Raw genomic sequence first — 20051 nt, 5'->3', positions numbered from 1 at the left:
CTTTCTCTTTCTTTCTTTCTACATGCATATATATAGAGATCCATATGTTTCAAGCTGTCACAAAATTGATTTGGAGGCAGATTTTTCTTTCATGTACTGCTCTGAAGATTAGGTTAAAAATTCAATATATGGCTTAAACCAATTGAATTGTGTTTTCTTATTTGTTTGCTCTTTTACATTCACTGTTCAGTATTTTATGGAGTTTTGCATGGTATTTCCATCAGTAATAACAGTTCTGACTACTTGGAGACAGAACAATGCCAAAGCAGAAGATAGTGTTTGAAAATGCAAACAGCATTTTGTAACAAGCATGCTTGCTTAATACACCCCACAGCATTTTGGTGTATACAGAATCTGTGGAATTTTTAAACCATTTCTAAACTCATATTTTGGGTGAGCATGAGTAGCTAGCTCTTTGTATAAATAAGTCATTATTTTCTCATTTGTGTTTGTGCTGTCTTGCAGTACTCTTGTTTTCTTTAATAGTGTGAACTTTGGTTCTGCTTCTCTTTAGAAATGCTGCTTCCATTCAATTTTCTTTGCAACAAGTTCATTGGGCAGTACTTTTCCCATTTTTATTATATTCTGTGGGGTTTTGTGAAGTTTTTTGGTTTTTTGTTTTTTTTTTTTTTTCTGGTGCGTAACTAAAACAATTTTCTGATTAAATTGACTATTAATAGCAATTATTTACATTAATTTGCACTTGTAATAGCATCGCTAGAGGGCAGTATTGATTAAATTAGGCACACTCTAGTGCTCTTTGGAAACTTAACTGCAGAAAAGCCTCCAGTACAAACATCTTTGCATTTTTAATACGTTGTCATGGCTTTCAAGTCCATTTTTCATTACATCCTGAACATAAAAAGTAAAAGTAATCTTAATCACCATGTATATTTGGCATTGTTATTTGTAACTTTAATGTGTGTAAAAGAACATTCTGTGATATTTATGAGAAGAAAGAAACTTAGTAGAAATTAGATGGCATTGAAGTTATTGTAAGCTATATATTATTAGAAATAATTATTAAAGCATAAAGTTTTTATAATAAAATGTATGCTTTTGAATGTGTTTTTTCTCAGGGAAAATGCTGTGCAAAATAAATATCTTCTAATTCATTAACTGTCTCCTTGAAAAATCTCAGTACAGTATATTTTATGATAATGGACAGCAAAGACAAGCAGAATTGTAAATTAAAACACTGACTCATTTGTTCTTATTGATTTACAGGTCTCCTGACAAATGCAGCAACGCAGAATCCTCGTAGGAGTGGTTTAGGCTCTCTGTGAGCTACTTAACTTAGTCAAGTTACACTGCTGTTGATCATCATCTGTTATATGTCATCAACTCAACTGTCTGTTTCTCTGTATCTCATGAATGACAGCATAATTCCTCTGCATTATGAGCTAAAGTTTGTTCTACCATTCTAAGGATCACTGGACTAAGGAATATAGAAAAAGAGATATGCTTGGGCATTAGCAATACAAAAAGTTCATGGTTAACGTTTCATCTGCGTTATACACCACTGCTGGACTTGCTGTTACCTACATGTTTCAATCCGAAGAGTCTGCTACAATGAAGAGTATCATCCCAATCAGCCTTAGAGAAGACTGTTTTGCCTATGGGAGGACACTGAGGTGCAAAAGAGAAACTCTTCTTGTGCCCTAAACTGTCTGAATTGCTTTTATTTTCTTATACTTTCAGTATTTACAATAGACCAAAGAGCAAAATCTATTTTAAAGTGGACACAATCTTACTCTTAAGAGAGTTATGTCATTAAAATGAAGGTCTCCACAAAGACATGATTCCAGCTTTCACAAAGCTGAAATGTTGTCCAGCAGAAGTCTTTATGGAAAGCTGAAGTAAAAACTAACTCAGAGACCTGCTCTTGAAATGCCATGTTCAAGAGAACATAACGGAGCACTGAGAAAAAATGACCTATGTTTGAAAACTTGGACAAAAAGAACACAAACTGTCTACACAGCACCTTTATTCCTCTGTACTTAGATTGACTTTCTCGTACTAAAATCATTTTCCGTTTTAACCAGTTAAACATGCCTCTTCTACAGTTCCATTTTTGATAGTTAAAGTTGGATAATACAGTATTTGCAAAGAGCATGTTTGGTCATCTGTGGCCTATGTCTCATCTGATACACCATTTAGCACCAGAAAGCAAATTAAAGAGAAAACAAAAGTAACACTTGTTTGAAAGAGATCATTAAATGTATTTTGAAAAGCCTAAAGTTATATATTTAACAGTTTTTATATGTTGTATATTTGTAGAAAATCCTATTTAACAATTAACGTGATAACTCTGACAGTCATGAAAAGTGGTTCAGAGTTAAGTTGTGTTTTATTACTTCAGTTGTCTCTGAAGTGACCGGTGTCGTTTGCTTTCTTCCATTGGGACATTCTGGATGTAAAGCATGACCAGAGAGGACTGTGTAGAAAAAGCAAAGAATAATGTTGTTTATATTACATAAATGCATTCAACCATTGCACTGTTGGAAGGCATTTTTTATTTTAATTTTATTTTTTTTTTGTCTTTATGTACTGATAAAAATAGAGTGTAAAATATTTTACTCATTGCTCTTCATAGCAAGGTTTTCCTTCCTTCCTTCCTTCCTTCCTTCCTTCCTTCCTTCCTTCCTTCCTTCCTTCCTTCCTTCCTTCCTTCCTTCCTTCCTTCCTTCCTTCCTTCCTTCCTTCCTTCCTTCCTTCCTTCCTTCCTTCCTTCCTTCCTTCCTTCCTTCCTTCCTTCCTTCCTTCCTTCCTTCCTTCCTTCCTTCCTTCCTTCCTTCCTTCCTTCCTTCCTTCCTTCCTTCCTTCCTTCCTTCCTTCCTTCCTTCCTTCCTTCCTTCCTTCCTTCCTTCCTTCCTTCCTTCCTTCCTTCCTTCCTTCCTCCCTCCTCCTTCCTCCCTCCCTCCCTCCTCTTCCCTACTTTTATGTAAGGGACAATTTAAAGCCTGTTCCTTAATCCCGTTTTCAGTGTTTTACCTCATTGTTAGAAAGCCCACTTTTTCAGCATTATTGGTTAGTGAAAATTTAGCAAAGACAGCATAGACAAGGGAGAAATTATGATAAAACAAAAACAAAGCCCTGTTCTTTTTACTGTACCTTTTGGCATATAAGTTTAGTACATACTGGTATGATACAATCAACAAGGGAGCTTAATTTCTTCCTGGCAAATGTATCACGGTTCCAAGTATACTACCTAATACTCCAATTAACTTTTAGTGTTATGCTAGTTCTATTCTACTAAAGAAAAAGAAATAGAGATTATTCAAGTGACCATAGATGAATGATACAAAAATGAAAAGTTAATTAAAGAATTTTTTTTTAAAGCCTGCTCAAACACTGAGGCTTATATAATGCAGAGGTTGCAGGAAAATATGAACTATGGATCATTTTGTCTTCAAACAAAATAAATATATACAAAATTCTTATTTAATCATAGGATTTTGACCAGTATCAAAGTAGCAATTAAAGCCCAGCCACTTGTAAAGTGTTATGGACTGACTGCACTATAAATGACCAATGTCAGGTTTAAAATGTCATGCAATAAATGATGGTAAATAGATTTACTGTACATGTAGACCTCAAGAGCCAGATCCCTCACTCTACCAACTCTCTGTTTTGATTTATTTTAAAGGGAGCTTCGTAGCCTTATTTAGTAAACACAGAAAAAATGAAAGATGTTGCATCATTTTTGTTGCTTTACAGTATTCAGTTTTGTGTTGGTTCAGCTAAATTATGAAAAATAAAGAAAATCCTTTTATAAGTGAGACTTGTTCCCTGAGCATGACATCACCAAAGGAATTTCACCAGATGATAAGAAATGTGGGAACACAGAGAGGAAGACGGAATTGGAAATTGAGGACATGAACTGTGTTTTGTAGTTTTATCCTTCCATTTTCATGTCTTGGGTACCTTCATTTTGGTGTGTTCAGTTACAGATCATATTACAGTCATTTGTTTTCAGGAAAATGGATGCTCTAAGAACACGAGGATCTAAGAATGGACATCTGAAATATTTACATCTAGAATCATACAGTCCAATCAGTTCTGAATATGCAACCTTATGTCTCTGTTTTCTAACTACGTTATATTCTCAGAAAGGGTAGATGTACATGGTTATAAGGTCTACTCTGGATGAGAACTATCAAAGAAAAAAGATTCTGATTACTCTTCAGAGATGCATTCTAGTCTCTGAGTCTCTTGTGTACAACAGACACTTCAAGGCACTTAAAATGTGTTCTGTGCATTTCCGTCCTCCCCCAGAATGTATAGTTTTAAACAAACAAAATATACTGGCTGCCTTTGTCACTGTGAATTACTACTCTAAGAGCAGTGGTGAAATGTTTCTCTCTCAGGAACAATATGTTTTCAGAATATTGTGAACTTTAATTTTACAAAACTAAGTTACATAAAAAAATTGTTTGTTTCTGAAAGTATTTTATGTGCCTCTTCCAAAGCAGAATTTGAAACACAGAGGGTAATGTCTTATTTGAATGCTATTAAATATCTGTCATTTCTCAGCTTGCACACAAGTAACTTTTTCAAAACATGCTTGAAAAGGAACAGAATAATACATAAAAACACATAATAGACTAATAAAAATAACCTCCAGAAATGCAGCAAACCTTCAAAAATTTTTTGAAAAAAGCTTCTCTGTAGCTTTCTGTTAGCCCGGGCAAGGACACATTTAAGTACTGCTTTTAATATCTGGGATATCAAATGGAGCAAATATTAGCACACTATAGCAATCAATGTGACACATCACTCACCAATTTCATAATTATGCTTTTAGCCTTTTTTTTTTTTTTTTGCCAATTCATTTCTTCTTAGCAGCAGCTCAGGTTTTATGTGGTATTCTCAATCATTCACTTGTTTACTGAAATTGTACCCATGTGCTGTTGCATAAATCTTTAAGCCAGGCAGTTACTATCTCATATAGCCTACTCATCACAATCCTGATTACTGATTAGAGTTTCGAGAAGAAAATAAAGAATTCAACACTGTGTCTGAAAAGCCTCTATAGCTGTGAGGAACAGCTGAACTAGAAGGTGGTAAATGATTGGATGACAGAAAAATCATAGCACTGAATGCCTGGGGAACTGAACTAGTGGAAAGAAAAAATGAACAAGCCAGCAGTGGATGTAGCACAAGAAGCCCAGAAAAAAACCCAAAAAGCAAAAAAACCACAACAAACAACAACCAACCAAACAAAAAACTAACCAACCAACCAAGAACAACAACAACAAAAAAAAAACAAACCAAAAAAAAAAAAACCCAAAAAAAAAACCCCACAAAAAAACCGCAAACCAAAATTGAAATATTTATTATAATTAATCAAAGGAGAAAAACCTCACCCACCACCAGCTCTTTCATCACATAAACCTAGATATATGCAGTATCTTTTCCAATTAAAAAAATGCATAGGAATGCATTTCCTTTTAAACATCTTTGTATGATGTATACAAAGAATAACATATACATAAGTAACAGACAAAGACGGGAATGGCTTGACTATTTTTTTTTCTGACATCACAGAATTGATCCTACATTGAAGTAATGAATCTCTCACACTGGGCATAAGCAAATAAAGATGGACAGAAATCACAATATTCTACTTCTTTCAGACTGGGGCTTGAGCAGAGAAAGGAGGTCAAGAAAGAAACAAGAACAAAAGAACAACCAAGACCAGAGAAAAATAAAATTTTTCATTTCAGAGTATGTAGTGTTTAATAAGTGCTTTTTAGTATTCAATACATGGTAGTGGAGTCAAAAGGAGTATTATTTGAAACAAGGAAATAAGAAAGGAAATATTATTTTAGCTGCAGAGATGAGAATTTTACTGATAATGTGGTTGTCTTCTTTTGAGATATAAATTCCATTAAACTTAGAGACCCACGGGTAATATATAAAAGGTAATTCTGTCACTGATTAAAAATAAACTAAAAGCTGGGAACTAAACTAAAAAGTGGAAATGACAATAAGCCAGAATAGATAGTGACTAATAATGAGCCATTCTGTGGGAGGATTGACACAAGTTCCTGTACTGCTTCTGACTATGAATGAAATATAAATACTGAGATTGCACAGTTTGTTAGTATCAGTAAATTACACAGATTAGTGAAGATATGGGAGGCATATGAAGACATGCAGAGACAAAATGGATCACCAAATATTAGCAGAAAATGGAAAACTGAAAATCAGGAGTCTCAATTTATTATTTCTTACACCATCAAAGTAATTGCAGCTTCAACTATGTCCAGTTTTTGGAAATATGTGAAAAAGGACTTCTGCTCTTGAAATAGATACTAATGTTGGTTTCAAGCTACTCAGTCAAGGTCAAGTCACTGGTTTCATATGGTAATCCTATGTTATTTATGTCTTTTCAGAGCTCCAACAAGCCTTTAGAGTACCCTTACAATCTGCATCTGTAATCACAAAGCACAATGTGCTCATGGCACTGATGTCCTCCACATCTGGCTTGCACAGACCATGCCCACAATTTTCTAAGTTTGATGTTGCCAATATCAGGCTAGTGAAAGTGACACTAAAACACTATATTGTGCTGCAGTGATGCAAAAACACCAGTGCAAATGAATTAAGTTGATTAACATATTATCAAAACGCAATTTCTCTAAAAGTATTAATAAGTAGCATGCAAAGAACAGCTTCAACACATGAGGACTGTTAATGTAAAAAAGAAAACAAACAAACAAACAAAACCCACACCAAAATCTAGAATAAAAAAGGAACACTTCTGCAAATCTGTTTAGGAGCAAAAACTCCAAAGGTATTTCTATTAGTATAGAGTCTGACATAGCAGAAGGACATTGTTGGCTTGTACAGAGAGCAGTTCACATTATCTAAGGAGCTTGAGCACTACCTCAAAACCATTGTATAAAGCACTGTGAGCTGTGTCTGTCCTCCACTGCGCTGGAAGAAGCTGATGTATACATCTCTATGTTCCCAAGAGGAGAGGCAGATGCTATAGTATGGGTTTCACACAGGTATAACAATACACCCACCTCAGGCAGAGGCTATGATGACAGGAAAGATTGACATCCACTGTCAACCAGAATTTTTTACTGAATTGTGAAGGTGCTAACAAAAAGTGGGTAGTAGAAGCCTGATGTGTTTGTTAATGTGTTTGTACATTAACAGCCTGGCTATGTTAATGTACAAACACATTGCACAAAACAGCTCACAGATCCCCAGTGGCAGTGCCTTCCCAGCACAAAGACTAAAGCAAGTGCAAGTGCAAGGGTCATATATTTCTCCCTGTATATGCAGACAATCTCCACCTGGATAGATGAAAATTAATGTGGCTCCTTCTGTCTACGCTCTCTGTTCACTCTACAAAGATATAGACTCCAAAGCAGAAATTCTACATGGATGGCAACTTTAAAACATATAAGCCTAAATGGTGTGCTATTAGCAAGCAAAAATGTACATTGGTGCTTGAAGATAATTATATTTAATTTGACGCAACTTAAAATTTCTGCCTCAATGAAGCCATGAAACACTTGGTTTTCTCCACAGACAGATTTATTTCTTCTCAGAATATTGAAGAACACAACATGAGAGTGATAATGTAACTTTCAGCCCATGCAAGACAAATCAAAGCTCTGGAGGTGAGCTCTAGAGTGGCTAAAATTCTAGCTAAGTAAATAACAATGACCACATTGTGCACAGGAAACTCACACCCCTGAAAATGACACAGACAGTTCTTGAGAAGAGCAAATGGCCACGTCTTTTTCTTGAGATGAAGGCTTTTCTGGGAACCTACATGTGTTGCTGTAGAGTTTCTTCCAAACTAGGAACACATGAAAACTGTCTAAACCCAAAGACAAACAAAGCAAGTTAGAGGGAACAGTTATTGTGAAATCTTTGTGTTTAATTGTACACATCAGGTTAATGTTTCCTGTACTTTATTACTTGTTCTTCATGGATTAACAAAATATCCTTGGAGGAAATCTTTGTCACTGACTCCATGGCAAGGCCATTTTATGTTATTTAGATGGTGACTGTAGTCAGTCACTTTAGGCATTTTGACAAACTCAGCAAGCTTCCTCTCCTCTCCTTTTTCTCCCATTTGTTGCACCCTGTAGTGCTGTGTAGACATGTCCACTCCAATGGTAACCAGCATTCCTAAAGGAATTATTTTAAGGTTGGTCATCAGATTTGGCTGCCGGTGTGGGTTTGGCAGTGTGTGATGCAGTACCAACTGAAAGCCCAGCTTTTAGTTGCCTCTAGCTGAGCACTTGGATGCCAGGTGGCAACTGGCCCTCAGGTTTGTTACTCTTGAGGGGATTTTGTATAGGCTGCATAATATGAAACCACTGCAATTTGAATAGCTTTCTGAGATGAACAGGAATGAAAGATTTCTTCAGTATCTCTCTCCACTTAAAAATGTTTGCTTTTTCAGAAGTCTTTTATCATTCTTTTACTGTCTTGTGAAGAATTATAAGTACAAGAATTATAAGTACTATAAGTACAAAGTCTAGATAGATGCACAGTAAAGCTTGTTCAATTTCTACTTGTAAAGATGTGTTGGTCTAGAAACAAGGCAATTAGCTTGCAAAACAGCTATTTACATCCAACAATACTTCTCTGTGCTCCAAAAATAATTCTTCCTGAAGAAAAAACTTGAACCAGAAGTAAAAATATTGCAACTCATTCCACTTTTTAGGATAATGCCTTAGCTTATATTCATAATTGAGAAGCTTCCCAAATTTAAACATTTGGTTACTCAGTGAAATATTTCAGAGGTCTTTGTCTAATGATGCCATCTTGTGACACCTGTCATAATGATAGCTAACCTTGTCTGTTATTTTTCCAAACAAATAAAAAAGCTATAAAGTGGCTTCATCAAATAATCAATGCTTAAAAGAAATATTGACATATATAAGGAGGAATATCTTGCTGAGCCTTCTAATGTTATTAATGAGAGATGTATGTGTATGAGAACAGTCCTGCTTTCATTGTACCTTAAAAAACATCCTTACAACAAGGCACACCTCTTATAGGAGTATGAAGAATGTATTAATTTCTTAGACAGTGAGTTGGCTGCAGGGAATATTGCTGCCCAGTGATCTATTGCTCAGCTGTAGCAAGGCTCCAAGGCAATGCTCTATTGCTATTTTCATTTTATTGAAAGGTTTCCCCTACTAGAGTGCATTGACCAATATTTCAGTCCTACTATGAGCTAAACCAGCATTACTGCTGTACTGAAGTAATTAATTCAAAATATGAAAAAATAAAACAAACATACATTTATTTATTAAGAAGTCCAGCAGAGAACTTACAGTGACAGATGAAATTAGCCTATAAGCCTTTATAACTTACACGGTAATAAAATGGGGTTACGTTTTTGAATTAAATTGATAACATGACCAAATCGATTTCATTAGTGTATCTGTCATATTTGCTGTTAATGATGGCTAACAGTGGAATAGAAACTGACAACAATCCCTGAAAAACTGTGCAGATCAAAATTATATTATACTGGCATTCATGAATTTTAATAACCTTTTTTATCATGAATTTTGAACTCCCTTTTTAAATTTGAAGCTCACAAGAGAGAAGAGAATTAAACTTTCTACACCTGTCTCAGCTCCTATTATTTCTATTGTTACAAGTTAATAGGCTCAAGAATAGAAGATATTTCCACTAACTAAAACAAAAAAAAAAAAAAAGGTCTTGCTTGAGAGTCTCTTGTGAGTGGTTACAGAGGAATGGATATTTCTTTGCTGCTAAAGTGTTGACATCAGAGTAATTTCTCCTGAATGACTAGAGAGCTTTAGGACACCCAAATTGCTGTTTAGAAGACTGTTTGTGGAAGATGCTACTCGTATTAATAGACGTTGGTACTCTAGTGTGTAACTCCCTTTAATGATAATGGAAGTTCTGCAAAAATCTACAGGACAATATGCCTACTGCCAGGAAACATCATAACTCTCTAATTCCATTAGCAGGGCTTTAATAAGTGTGAGTTTAAAGTGGACAAGTACTGAAATGCTACACCTTGCAGCACCATTTGAGAATATCAAAATGGTCTTATGTAATGAGACACCTTGATCCCTCTGCTACCTGAAAATGTGGTAAGATATTAAATATGTGTCAAATTAACTGAAAGACCAAATACTCTTTCCTATTTCAACGCCCTGAATACAACATCTTTCTTGGGTTAAAATCATATGAAAATAGATAATTAAAAGGAAAAAAAACCCTGTGGGGTAATCTTGGCACAGGTAAATGAAACAATTATTAATAAAATGGTAAAGACAAAGTTATCTTAAATATATTAGATAAATGTATGTGTATGTATATAGTGAAGTACACTGTGTCTGGTTTGAGCTTATTGTCGTTCTTGCTCTCATAGATGTTAGACTCAGGAGCTATGACAGCAACATTGGTAAAAAAAATTAAGATTTAGTCTGCAGAGCTTATGTGGTAGAGGGAGAAATATTTAGTCTTCCATATATGAGGGTTCTTCTGGCCTTTTGAAGATGCTGATCTTTACAACAGAAACTTTTTCTTCACATCTTCTGTGGTACTGTTAACAAAAGTTGGGTACTTTTAGTGAGATTTTTCCTGTACTGCACATGCTATACATCTATATACATATATTCATAGGCAACAGACTCTTCACAGAATCTGTCCACACATTGACAGTGAATTAAAAAATATTGCTGCTCCTGATAATCAAGGTAACTTCATTTGGATTTTATACCAAGGTGGATTAACCTTGGCCTGCAGCCAGATACCTACACAGCCTTGCTTTCACTCCTGCTCCTCAACTGGACAGTGGAAGAAAATGAGACAGGCACAGGGAGATAACCTATGAATTAATCTTAAAAGAAAAACAGACTGAACTTGGGAGAATTTGTCCAAGGTATTGACAATAAATTGATGTTGATAGTAAGAAAAAAGACGATATTTAAAGATCAACTAATTTCTCCTCTTTTTCCCAAAGTTCAACTTCACTACTTCATTCCAAATTCCTCCTCCTACTGTGCTCAGGAGGCTCAGGGAGGAGGTGAGGTGGGAGAGTAGTGATGAGTCCATAAAAGCCTCTTTGCTGCTCTTGCCTCCCGAGACTTTTCCTTGCTTCTGCACAGTTACTTCCAAGGGGCTGCAGTCCTCAAGGGAAAACCAGCTCTGTGTGGATCTTTCACATGCTTTGGTTCCTTCAGACCATACCCACTGTGGTGGTTTAGGAATAGTATTCCCTAATTAATTTCTCCCACTAAAAAGCAAACCACAAGCTTCTCCCCTTCTCCCAATCTCTCTGGTGAGAGAGACAAAAGAGAGATCCTGAGCTAAGAATCATTTACAAGAAAACAAATGGAAGCAGAATCAATATTAATAACAACAAAAGTATACAAAATGAGGGTGGTTTATATGCAAAAGATGCTCACTGACCAATCCAGCACCTAATGACCCCTGAAATAAGGAATGAAGTGGCAGCAGACCCCTCCACAGGCCATCTTTTTCTTCACAAGTACCAGTCACACTCCCCTCCTCGGAGTGAGAATCCCTTACTTTCTCTCTCTGGAAGTGAAGTGAGTGATGTAGAATAACAACCTCCACACATCCACACGGGTTCAACGTCCACCCTCTTACAGCTGCTGTGGAAAAATTCACTATCCTGGCCAAAACCAGGATATCCACCTCCACCATCCCATGTGTCATCTCCTGCAGGCTAGAATGTGGATATCTGTTCCAGCAGCATCTCTCCAAGGGCTGCAAGGAAACACCTGCTCCACCATGGTCTCCTCCACAGGCTGCAGGTGAATCTTATCTCTGGCACCTGCAGCACCTCCCTTCTTCCTTTTTTATTGATCCAGGTGTCTGCAGGACTCCCAGTGCTTTACCTCACTTTTCACTACTGTGCAGTGTTTTGACCTTTGTTAAATTTGTTTTCCCAGTGGTGTTTCCGTCTTGGCCAAGCTGGGTGGAGCTGGTCTAGGGCAGCCCTGATCCTCACTGAGGTCCCTGGAAGTTGATTTTCTTTTTCCTTGTAATTGTTTGGGCTTTTTTAAACTAATATGTTTCTTTAATAATTGTAAGGGATGTAGTCTCTAATCCAGCTCATTTTAAAAACAAAACAACCTAAACCAAACAAACAAACCCACCAAAACAACCCAAAAAACCCAAGCCAAAATTCCACTGATCCTCAAAGCCACTTAAGTCAGTAAAAAAAAAAATTCAAACTACAAACATCAATGTAAAAAGAAGTACAGTACTGTTTCCTAACAAAGGTGATGAGGCCTGAAGGAAATTACGAAATAAGTAAATTAGTAAAGCCAATAGAGCCTGACAAGACACCTTTCTTGGCAATCTCTTGTTGGAGTGAGAAAAATTCCCTTTTCCCAAGTCTCTTTCATCTCCTGTCTCTGGGGATAATTATATTTTCAGTGGATTAAAGAAGGAAAAGCAAATGCCTTTGACATTGTATTTATGGCTGTCTCCTGTTTGCAGCCAGCTAAAGATATCTGAGGTTTTGGAATTACTTTGACAGAACATTGCAGGCCATGGAGAACTGTAGTGCACTTACTAATACACAACTGCAATCCATCACTTCCCAGTGGCTTTTGTTTACTGAAGAAGAGCCGCTCCATTAAGGCTGTTCCATTCAGACCATCTCACTGAGTTTATTTTAAGATGCAGCACTCCTGCCCATTGCTGTACCCATTTGCTGAGAAGTCACTAGCAACAGACAGTCCATAAGAGAAACGGCTGGATGAACCTCTTTCGATCTTCTTCTCCACATCGTCCCCTCCGCCAAAATCCTTCCTATAACTTAGGTTTGGTGGTGCTCTGGGAGGAAGGAAGAGAAGTAGATTGCATGGCATGTGGAATGGAGTGCAATGAATAGTATTTTAAATGAAAGAAACAAAAAGAGATTTGCTAAATCTCAAAAAAGTTTACTTTTTACAATTTTTTTTTTTTTTTATTTTAAACTAGATGGTTTTGAATGGGAAGCTTTGTAACACGAGTGGCATGCTGAGTTTTTTGATCTGTCCTATCATGCGGGACTGTAACCCACTTTTAAAAAAATAAATATCAAGTTTTGATCCTCTAGTCGAAAATACTTGGAAGGTCTGTCATCAGCATATTCATGCAACATCTCTTCAAAGAGTGTATATATATATATATAATTATATCTTAAAAAGCAGCTGATTTATGCACTAAAATGTATGTCTTTTGGCAGAATAGTTTAACTTGGCAGGGACTGGTGGAGCTTGTCAGCTAAAACAGGTTTCTCAGGACCTTCATTAATCAGGTTTGAGTGCTTTGAACAGTGCAACTTATCTCAGCAATTTATTCCACTGTTTGATGATCCTACCATTAAAAAAAGTAATAGTAAAAGAGAAATTGTTGTTTTAATATGGAATTTTATGTTCTTCAATTTGCCTCTTGTCCTGTTTGCCACCACTGAGAAGAGTGTACTTCATTGCTACTCTGCACCACTATCTAACAGAATGGGAAATCCAAACGGTAACTTTAATTACATGCCCTATATTTCATTTCAGGTGCATACTTTCAAGTATTTGTTTTTAACATCATTGAAGTGATGATGTTTTGAGATTAACAGAGCATAACAATGTGAAGTGAACCAATATAGAATTGTCCCTGTGTGAAATTCTTGTCTCTCTGCACCAAACTTGAATTTAGCCTATCTTACCAGATAGCTAGGGTCACCTGTGTGCCAGGAACTAGCATAGCACCCTGTGCCATGTAATTGCAGTTTTATAATACAGATGTCTTGCTAATAAGCCTGTCCAGAATTCAAAGCATGCAGGAGAATTATCCAGACTGCTCAGTGCTCAGGTGTGCTGCTGTTCTGGCAAATCACAGGAGCCTGTGATCAGGCTGTTGATGTGGTCTAGTGTAGGAGAGAGCTTGTTTTACAGTCAGAGAGCAGTCCCCATGTGACAACAGATCTAAGCTGAAAAACTCTGCTGGACTCCCATCAGCTTTGTGAAGGATAATTTAGTGAGGTACCACTGTGTGTGTAAAATGGAGGGGCACGTTTACTTGTTTGCATGGTATTGGCTTGACAGATGCTGATGCAGCGACAACCATGGCATAACAAAAGGACAAAAATCCTGACCATATTGGTGTCCTGGTTAGCTTTCATCGTCTATTCTCTGATTATGCATTCAAAAGTGCATTCTATTTTTTTTAATGTTAATTTTTAAGAAAATTTGCAATGTCACGAAAAACATGTTTCCAATGCATAAAATTCCCAATCACTCAGTTTGGCTCATATCTCAAAATCTACATAGATACAGTTCAGGCCATCATTTCATGTATACTGTCACAAGATACAATAGCATTATTTACAATCTAAAACTAATTAAAGGGTATGCAGGAATGAGAAAGGGATCAATATCTCATAAATTTTTTTCCATCTGCTTTCCTCATCACTGCTAACATGTCAGACAAATAGCCAATAATTTGATCTCATGCATGTGTTCTGTTGCTTTTCCACTGACATACCCAAGGTCAGTTGAGATATAGGGTGCTCTAAATTCTCCATTTATTTCCCTAATTAGCTGGTGGTCATGTGACAGCATATTCAGAAATATGACAGAAAATATAAATATAAATATAAATATAAATATAAATATAAATATAAATATAAATATAAATATAAATATAAATATAAATATATTTCAATACTAACTGTGGAATATCATTAAATAAAAATACATCTTTGGTTTTAAGCACAGAAGCATCACCTGAATATCTGGGAAAATGTTGAACAGTTCAGACATTAAATACTTGTTGGATGTGTTTACATTAAAGACATCTAAAAGCCGTCATTTTTATAATAAAATTATATTAATGTAGTTTCACAATAAATCTAGACAAACTCCAGTGGAAATCTTCCTGTAGTACAGCAGGGAGTTTATTGAGGAGACTGCAACATAATCTTGTTCAAAAACTTGCAGTTGACAGTCTTGAGAGTGGTAATTAAACTTTCCTTCATGCTAATGTATGTTTTAGTTAGACTGAGCTATTATCCCAATTGGGCAGAGGTTTGTATGATTGTTTCATGATAAAATGCTATTAAGGATGACTTGTGTTCACACAGATACAAGAAATATTACCTGCTGTAATGTTATTTCCTCCACCTGCATTTCCTTCTGTTCCTTCAGTTTGAATGGCATCCTACTTCTAGACTGTCAATGCTTCTATTTGTTCAGTGTTAAACTCTTTGCTATTTTCAACACAACAGAGCAAATATTTTTTGAATGAGATGCAATGTTTATTGAGAATTAAAAATGTCCCTGGAGGACAGGAGGAATGCAAAGATATGAAAAAAATATATGGAAACTAATTGAATGTTGTAGAAGCTGGCTGACTGTACCTAAAATGTCTAAGACTTCAGATGAATTATTCTGAAAAAGGCCAAGATTTCATTCTTCATTTAGACTTCCCTTGAATAATACAACCAGAATGAAATGCTTGTCATAGTGAAGTTCTACACTGAACACAGGACTAGCACTAAAAATTGTCTGCCAAACTTTCTGTGGTAAACAATCCATGAAAGGCAAAAGAACACAAATAAGGTGAAGTTCAATATAAAAATATAGGACTATACGGAAAATTAATCAATCTGTTTTCACAGTAGCCTCATCTACACATGAGGTTGTAATGGGTATGAAATAATAAAATGCACCATTTGACTTTATTTACTTATAACCCTGGCCTTCATCAAAAACCTTATAACAACTTATTTGCAAACCTATTTTATCCTCCATGGAGTGTTTTTACAATAATTTCAGGTGACAGAATGTTTTATTTTTAACATTTTCTACTCTTATACTGAATTCAAATCTATAGTCTTAGAAAAGGCAAGTATGTACCCACATCATGACTTTTTCCCAAATATCTATAGAACATACTGACTAAATGAATACTTTACAGTCTTGGTGGAATTTTTATTAAAAAAATAGTAGATATTGACATTTTCTAAAGTTTTGTTCATGTTATACCTCAATTTCTGAAAATAAATAAAAATCAATCAAATAATACTACTCTGAAACAAATTGTGTTTAATTAAATCTTTTATGAATGTAGCCTTAAGTATTGTAAATGAATTAAGCTTTAAAATTTAAACACATGGAAAGAAAATTAAACATTCACACTGTTAATATAATGTGAGTGTTGATGTATCAGTGATATAAAACTGTAAGAAATAAGTAAAAATAGGAATCACGTTATATGATAATCATATAAAAATTTAAAAGATAATGGGGACAGAAATGTCAAGTGAGAAATTACTGATAGGCAAAGTTTATCTTACCTAAATTTTTATGCCTAAAAGTTAAGTGTCTTGAATAGAATTTTTTGCCTTGGCTTTCACTGCCTCAAGCACAGGCAACTTTTCTCAGACCTTCCATATAGTTTGTGGAGAACTTGTAAGCACTGTTAATAGTGTTCTGAGAGCAATTCACCTTATCCTAAGGGAGGCACAAACATTTGACCCTCTGAACAACTTATAAATCATGAACTTAATTTCTATTGACTTGTGAGAGCTTAAAAACCTATATATGTAGCTGCTTGCTTTCTATATTACTAAAATGAGGCCACAATTTTCCTGTGCTATAAGCTGTTTATAACCCTTTTACAGCCAATAAATCAACTCCAGAAGATAAGCTATGTATTCCAGTATAGAATATGTGCCAATGGTCAGAGAACTGAATCTCTTTGTAGAGAGTATACAGGAAGAATAAGTCTGTTACTGAAATCAGGTATCTTGCTTGCATTATTTGTATTTCTGCATTTCAAGATTGGTAGGTGAAATAAAACAGGACAATTCTCTTCTGCGTTAGAGTGTCTCAATTTCCACAAGTATTCACTTTGCTCTATGAGGTAAAACCCTCCTATTCTGTGTTTGACTTTATAAGGTAAAGCCTTACGATTCTGTGTTTGGCTTTCCTAACTAGTCACCTTTAAATTGTTAAATGGATGATATAAAATCTATAAAATATAGAAAGTAATCCATGACTATTAATTTCTACCATGTTTGGGTTTTTTAAATGATTGTAAGATGAAGCATACTTTTGTATCCATGAAATTCATGAGGTACTGGGGAATATACATTATATACAGTACTAATTTTATCCATCAAGCAGTTCAATTAAAGGAGAAAAAAGGGTAATATTCTATATAGAGATTCTGTAACTCCTTCCATTGATCTCAGAGGGGCTGTGGGTGACTGATTTGTTTAGCTTTAGGCCCATAAACATGGGCTTTAGGATTTTTCTTTCCCGTTTTTATAGTTTAAATGTTCTAGTATAAGTTTTTTTCCATAGAATTCTGAAGGTGAAGGATGGATTTCTGAGCAGCATGCATATGTGCATGCACACACACAGATACAAGCCCCAAGCCCAGCCTTGTGAAAATCTCTTGTTTTGTTCTTGTAAATTACTTGCAAGAATCATGGTAGGATGATAGCTTAGATTGTGAGGATACCACAGAACCACTGCACCCAGAAACATGAAGTGTCTTTTTTTTCCTTCAAAATTTACTTTTCCAGTGTTATAATAGTAGCAGAACATACCTAGGGGCCCAGATCCTGAAATGTTTTACATGTGTTATTTAACTTTAGAAGCAATGCTGACTCCAACAGAAATGTTTTCAAAATTGAGCAATTGCTAAGACCCCACCTGGATAAGAATTCAAGAGTTGATCATGACGAAGAAAAACACACATCTAGTCTGACAAAAATTGCCTCTTCCCACTCTCAATTTCCAGCCAGCTGATGAGACATAATGTATCTAGCCAAAAGAAATTGCTTTTTATTTATTTTGAGTCACTTAGTCAAATGAGGTAAACTTGGAATATGTTGGACACATCACTGGACTTCACCATAAGAGTCTTCCATAAGTTCCTATTCCTTCTAAAGGCAGTGGAAAATGTCCCACAGACAACTAAGGACGTTAGCCTTTCACTCTCATGGTCAGTGGTTTGCATGGGAATCCTTTGTGCAAATGTGTTGTTTAATCAAATGTATAATCTAAGATTCAAACAGAAACATATAAAACAATCCCCCCTCTCCATGAGTATTAAATAGAAATGTAAATCAGAGGCTTCTGAATCAAATAACATCTGTGCTTTTCTCTTTGAAAACTGAAATAAATGAGCATGAGGTCAAAAGCTTCACTAAGGTGAAGCTAAGGTGGTGATTTGAGAATAATTTATTGTGTAAAAGAGTAAATAGTCAAACAATGTTAATTATAACACTGTTAAAAGCTGAAATGCCTAAATTTAAATAATTTAGAAGTTATGTGATAGATATTAAACACCTCTGAAAAGGAAAAATGCTTTAGGCAAGAGTTCCTAATAAGTCTAGTTTAGTTAATTATTGCCTGAAGCATTTCTGAACTAATTATTTACCTCCAAAGTGGGTTCCATGTTTTCAGCATTGAAGTGCCAGATATTGATTTTCTTTAATTGTCAGGGTATAGTACTAGACAGACCACACAAAGCTGAAGGTTAAGCCATTTATAGAAAGTGATAGCCACGTCCTCCAGTGTCACACACTACGTCAGTGTGAAAGGGAGACCAAGGCCCTGAAACTTGGCACTTCCAGGGAAAAGGGTTGTTTGTCTCTGTCATCTGCCCTTTATGGTTCATTTAACATCTTACATAGCCTGTGTAAATTAAGTGAGTTTAGTAGCTGCCCAACTTCCAAGTCAAAGAGAGTGTTCTGCTCAACGGGGGAAGTGGAGTATTTTATCCTTCTAGTTAACAAGATGTATATGGCTCAACAAATAATGGACATTGAATTATTTGTAAACCTGTGTTAGCATAGATGGCTTAAAAATTAGTTAAAGATGCTTTTTCATTTTATGAACACTTTTCTCCCCAATCCTTTCTTAGCGAGTGAATATAAATATTTCACAAAGGTTATTCATTTGAATTTCTCAGTAGGGTCTGGGTGCTTAGAGAATTTTTGCCTCTCTGGATGGATGTAGTTTTCTTTGGCTGTAATTTTGGATGTTTGAAATATTAAAGTCCCAGCATACTTGAAATCATCATCACCTTTATAGCTCATCAAACCCCATGGGTGGACAAACATTTGCCAATTGGCTAGAGAAATTTCAGCCTACTGCAACATAAAAATAATATAAAACATAATAAATGAAACACAGCCTCTTAATTCACAACCCACAGTGCTATCTCTGCTCATTTGAATTTATAAATAGGAAGAAAAGTTTTTTCTTGTTTTGAATTCTTTGTAATTTGTTGCATTTTTCTTTGGTTCTTCAGTTTCCTCTTTGCAATTTTTCTCTTACCCCGTGATTAACTTGTGCTTAATCTTTTCTTGTTCATGTTCAGAATTTTTTTTCCTGATTAGACATCTATTAATTTCTATGTCTTACTATTTTTGTCACTTTGTCTGTCTCTTTCTTAAGCTCAAGGACACCTACAGGAATAAAGTGGCATACCTTGTCTGGGAGCAAGGGTTGTCCCTGGAGTGAACAGTGTGAGACAAACCACCAGAAGACGACTTGGCTTAGGTGGGGTAAATTGCCTTCTGAAGGTTCCTGTCTCTAATTTGTTTTTCTGTGCAGGGAGCCTAGAGTGACTGATGGTCCTAACTTAGCAGGCTATCTCAAGTTAAGTGGAATGAATCCAGACCTCGTTCATCTCACTTTTTTTTTTTTTTTTTTTTTTTTCCCTTCTTCTGTAATTCTTCTTATGAGCTCAGACTGCAGAAAACCATATGCCCAAACAGGGCACCATCATCACTGAACTGAGTTTTCTTCAGTTCCTATGGAGAAAGATAGAATTAGAGAACAATTCAAACCACAGATTATAATGACTGCACCTATTTGCTGATCTCATAAATAAACACTAAAGTGTTTGTGATTATGGTTTAAGCAGACTGTTTTGATATTATTAATTCCCCCCCCAATTTGTAATGACACTTATTTTCCTGTGCTCTATTAAAATGGAAAATTTGTTGAAGAAAATATATCTAATCTCTATCATTTAAGTTTTAACCAGTTCCA

General features: G+C 35.5%; 1 protein-coding gene across 6 annotated transcripts in view; it reads left to right on the top strand.

Moving 5' to 3' along the window:
* TAFA5 (TAFA chemokine like family member 5) overlaps positions 1-19545 on the top strand; it is a 415267-nt gene extending 395722 nt beyond the window's left edge. For 4 of the 6 annotated variants that reach the window (XM_063155443.1, XM_063155446.1, XM_063155447.1 and 1 more), the window contains one exon: positions 19452-19545. In XM_063155443.1, the coding sequence (XP_063011513.1) occupies positions 19452-19517 (66 nt within the window). In that variant the 3' untranslated portion in view covers positions 19518-19545. Of the gene's footprint in view, positions 1-1227; positions 2675-19451 lie in introns of those variants that run through there. The other 2 variants (XR_010027627.1, XM_063155445.1) reach the window with 1 other exon arrangement.
* Positions 19546-20051: the final 506 nt, after the last annotated feature.

The sequence above is a fragment of the Melospiza melodia genome, chromosome 4 (genome assembly GCF_035770615.1).
Source record: "Melospiza melodia melodia isolate bMelMel2 chromosome 4, bMelMel2.pri, whole genome shotgun sequence".
NCBI lineage: Eukaryota > Metazoa > Chordata > Aves > Passeriformes > Passerellidae > Melospiza > Melospiza melodia.
Note: the sequence above shows the minus strand (reverse complement) of the source record. Positions and strands in the feature narration are given on the sequence as shown.